General features: G+C 40.4%; 1 protein-coding gene across 1 annotated transcript in view; it reads left to right on the forward strand.

The window, feature by feature from the left end:
* Positions 1-2,039, forward strand: part of FRG1 (FSHD region gene 1) — a gene marked incomplete at its 5' end in the record, with an annotated part of 6,233 nt that extends 4,194 nt beyond the window's left edge. The window contains 2 exons of the mRNA XM_009866468.1: positions 907-1,017; positions 1,904-2,039. Coding sequence (XP_009864770.1) covers positions 907-1,017; positions 1,904-1,940 — 148 coding nt within the window. The remainder of the gene's footprint in view (positions 1-906; positions 1,018-1,903) is intronic.
* Between the last annotated feature and the right edge of the window lie 762 nt (positions 2,040-2,801).

Raw genomic sequence — 2,801 nt, forward strand, 5'->3', positions numbered from 1 at the left:
CAAAGCTCACGGGTTGAGATAAAGACAGAGATTGTGTCCCAGTTACTGTCACAAGCAAAACAGACTCAACTTGGGAAAATTAATTAAATTTGTTGCCCACTGAAGTAGATTTGGGTAGTGATAAACAAAAGACAAAGATTAAACATGACACCTTTCCTTCCCTCATCTCCCAAGCTCAGTTTCACTCCAGACTCCTCTACCTGCTTGCCCAAGCAGGATGGGGGGTATGGGGCAATACATACTGGTTTCTCTCTGCCACACCTTTCCCACTTTTCCCCTGTTCTGGCATGCTCTTCTCCATGGCCTGGAAGAGAGAGTGTCTGCTCCAGCACCTGAAACATTCCTCACTCCTCTCCATCCTTGATATTCACACTGCCATTTTTCACTTTTTTTTTTCCTCTTCTCCCCTACCTGTGTGGCATTTTGCCTTAAATATGTTTTCACAGAGGCAGCACTGGCTTTGCTCATGGACTCGCTGTGTCCTGTGGTGGGTCCATCATGGAACCCATGATGTCCAGCATGGGGCAGCCCCTGGGCTTTTCTCACAGAGGCCACCCCTGCAGCTCCCCAGCTGCCTGCACCTTGCCACTTCGACGCAACATGTTTTCACTCCATGACGTATCATGCTAGTAGTCCAAGAAGGAGCTCTTCAGCACTTGTAGCCACATCGTGCTCATTGTGTAGGGCTCATTCCCACTTAGAATGCCCCCCAAAAAATCCCTGAATAGTTTTTCACCTGTGGAGGTCTTGGTGCAATGTTGGATACTCTGATGGTGTGCTGGAGTTTGTTAGGTGAGCTGTCTACTGCGTAACAGAAGTTAGGATTCTTACTGCAGATGTTATTCTATTGAAACACAAAACTTAAAAGAAGTTACACTTTTTACATTTCTTTTTTCCTCCTCACAGAAAGAAATTCCAAAGCTTTCAAGACAAAAAGCTTAAAATAAGCAAAGAAGATACAAAAGCCCTCCGAAAAGCTAGGAAAGAAGGCACTTTTCATGAAATGCTGCTTGACAGGTACTTCCAAGTGCAAGAAGTAATGTACTGAAAACTACTAAAATCTACTGGGAGATGGAATGACAGTAACCCTAGGGTACAAAAGAAAGGTAGATTTCAGAGATGTGGGGTGTTGAGCATTTCCTCTCTGGTCAGTGTTCTGCCTGAGTTCTGGGGTTGGCTTGCTTTTGTTCTGAGTTTTAGCTGAAGTTTGCAGGTTTTGAATTGGCCTAGAAGTGAATTCCTTTGGAAATCTTTAACTAGGTTGTTCAGTTTGTTTTGCACAGAGAAGTTGAGGGATTAATCTTTTTAATCAAAAAAATTAAGCTATTTTTTAACATTTTCAATACCTATGGCACCAGAACATTTTGGAGAGGAGAAAGCTGTATTTTAATGAGAAATAACATGAAGACTGTTCTTAATAAATGCTATCTAGTGGGAATAATTTTTTTTTTTCCCCTGAGCTGAAACTGTAGAAACTGTCTTAAATTTTGAAAACATTTTGTATTGATATACAGTGTAAATATTTGCACTAATTCAGTGGGTGGAATGCAGAAGACTACTTCTGATAATTACAAGTGATGTGAGAACTCTCCTGGGCCATCACAGGCTGAGTGTCGGTTTCCAGTCACACTGAACCTGAATACCAGTGTGGACAAAACACAGTTAATGGTGACTTGAAGTAAAAGACAAGGTTAACTTTAGACACTGCAGTTCTGGCTCCTTAAGAAAACAAAAGTTAATTAACAAATCCAAACTAGTGTTAGGCTTTTATATGTACTTTGAAGTAAAGTCTAAGTAAAACTGCTTTCAGTGCTTCTTTAACACTTTTAAGGCAGATAAAACACACAGGTGTAATTATATTTGGTCTTAATCTAAATCTTGTTTCATTACTCTTTCCATACAGGAGAGCCAAAGTGAAAGCGGACAGATACTGCAAGTGACAACCAGCTGGTCCGTTCTCTTCTGCATCTTTGATGATAGTGTCAGATTGAAAACAAGAGTAAAATGTTTTATAATTCTTTTTTCATTGAAGGCATTTTGCTGGTGTTTTTATTAAGTTATTTTACCTGAGCACTGTAATTAAGAATCAAATTCATGTTATCTTCCGCTAATGGAAACTATTAAGTTTACTCTCAAACTACATCCTATTGAAATAGATAATTATTTAGTGGAAAGGAAATTGACCTGCTGAATCTTCCAAGGCTGATGAAAGGAACCTGAACTAAATGACAGGGCAGAAGACATTAAGAACAGAAGAGAGTGACAATGAAGTTCAAAAGCAAAATATGGTTAACATGTTGAGCCGTTAAGAAATATGTAACTAGATGAAGAAGAAGAAATAATTGAAAATGCATGTCTTAGAACACATCCTACCAGATACCGAGTAGGACATCCATGGAGCTTTTCTTCATTGCGTCAGGGAAGGACTGGGACAGAATATTCAGGCTTCATAAAACAACATTCAGAACAGACCCTCTGTTCAAGTCGAGAAGTGACATCCTTGTGCTGCAAAAAGTACTGACACGTCACAAAAACCCTATTACAAATAAAAATGCAGGCGCTTCATAAGAAAAGAGGAGGGCTCTGGGTTTCCTCAAGAGGGAAAAACTGGGTTTGCGATATTGCCGGTTTCTCTAGGGCGTGGACTTTGATTTGTTTAATAAAACAGCGGGGTCTTTTTTTTTAAGGTCATAGTGTAATATGCATTCCTAGTATTTCATGTAAAATATGGTTTAACGACTGAAACGTTAACGTTTTGGGGGGACGGCCTTGGGCGGCGGCGAGAGGGCCGGGGCGGCGGC

The sequence above is a fragment of the Apaloderma vittatum genome, unplaced genomic scaffold (assembly GCF_000703405.1).
Source record: "Apaloderma vittatum isolate BGI_N311 unplaced genomic scaffold, ASM70340v1 scaffold43023, whole genome shotgun sequence".
Lineage (NCBI taxonomy): Eukaryota > Metazoa > Chordata > Aves > Trogoniformes > Trogonidae > Apaloderma > Apaloderma vittatum.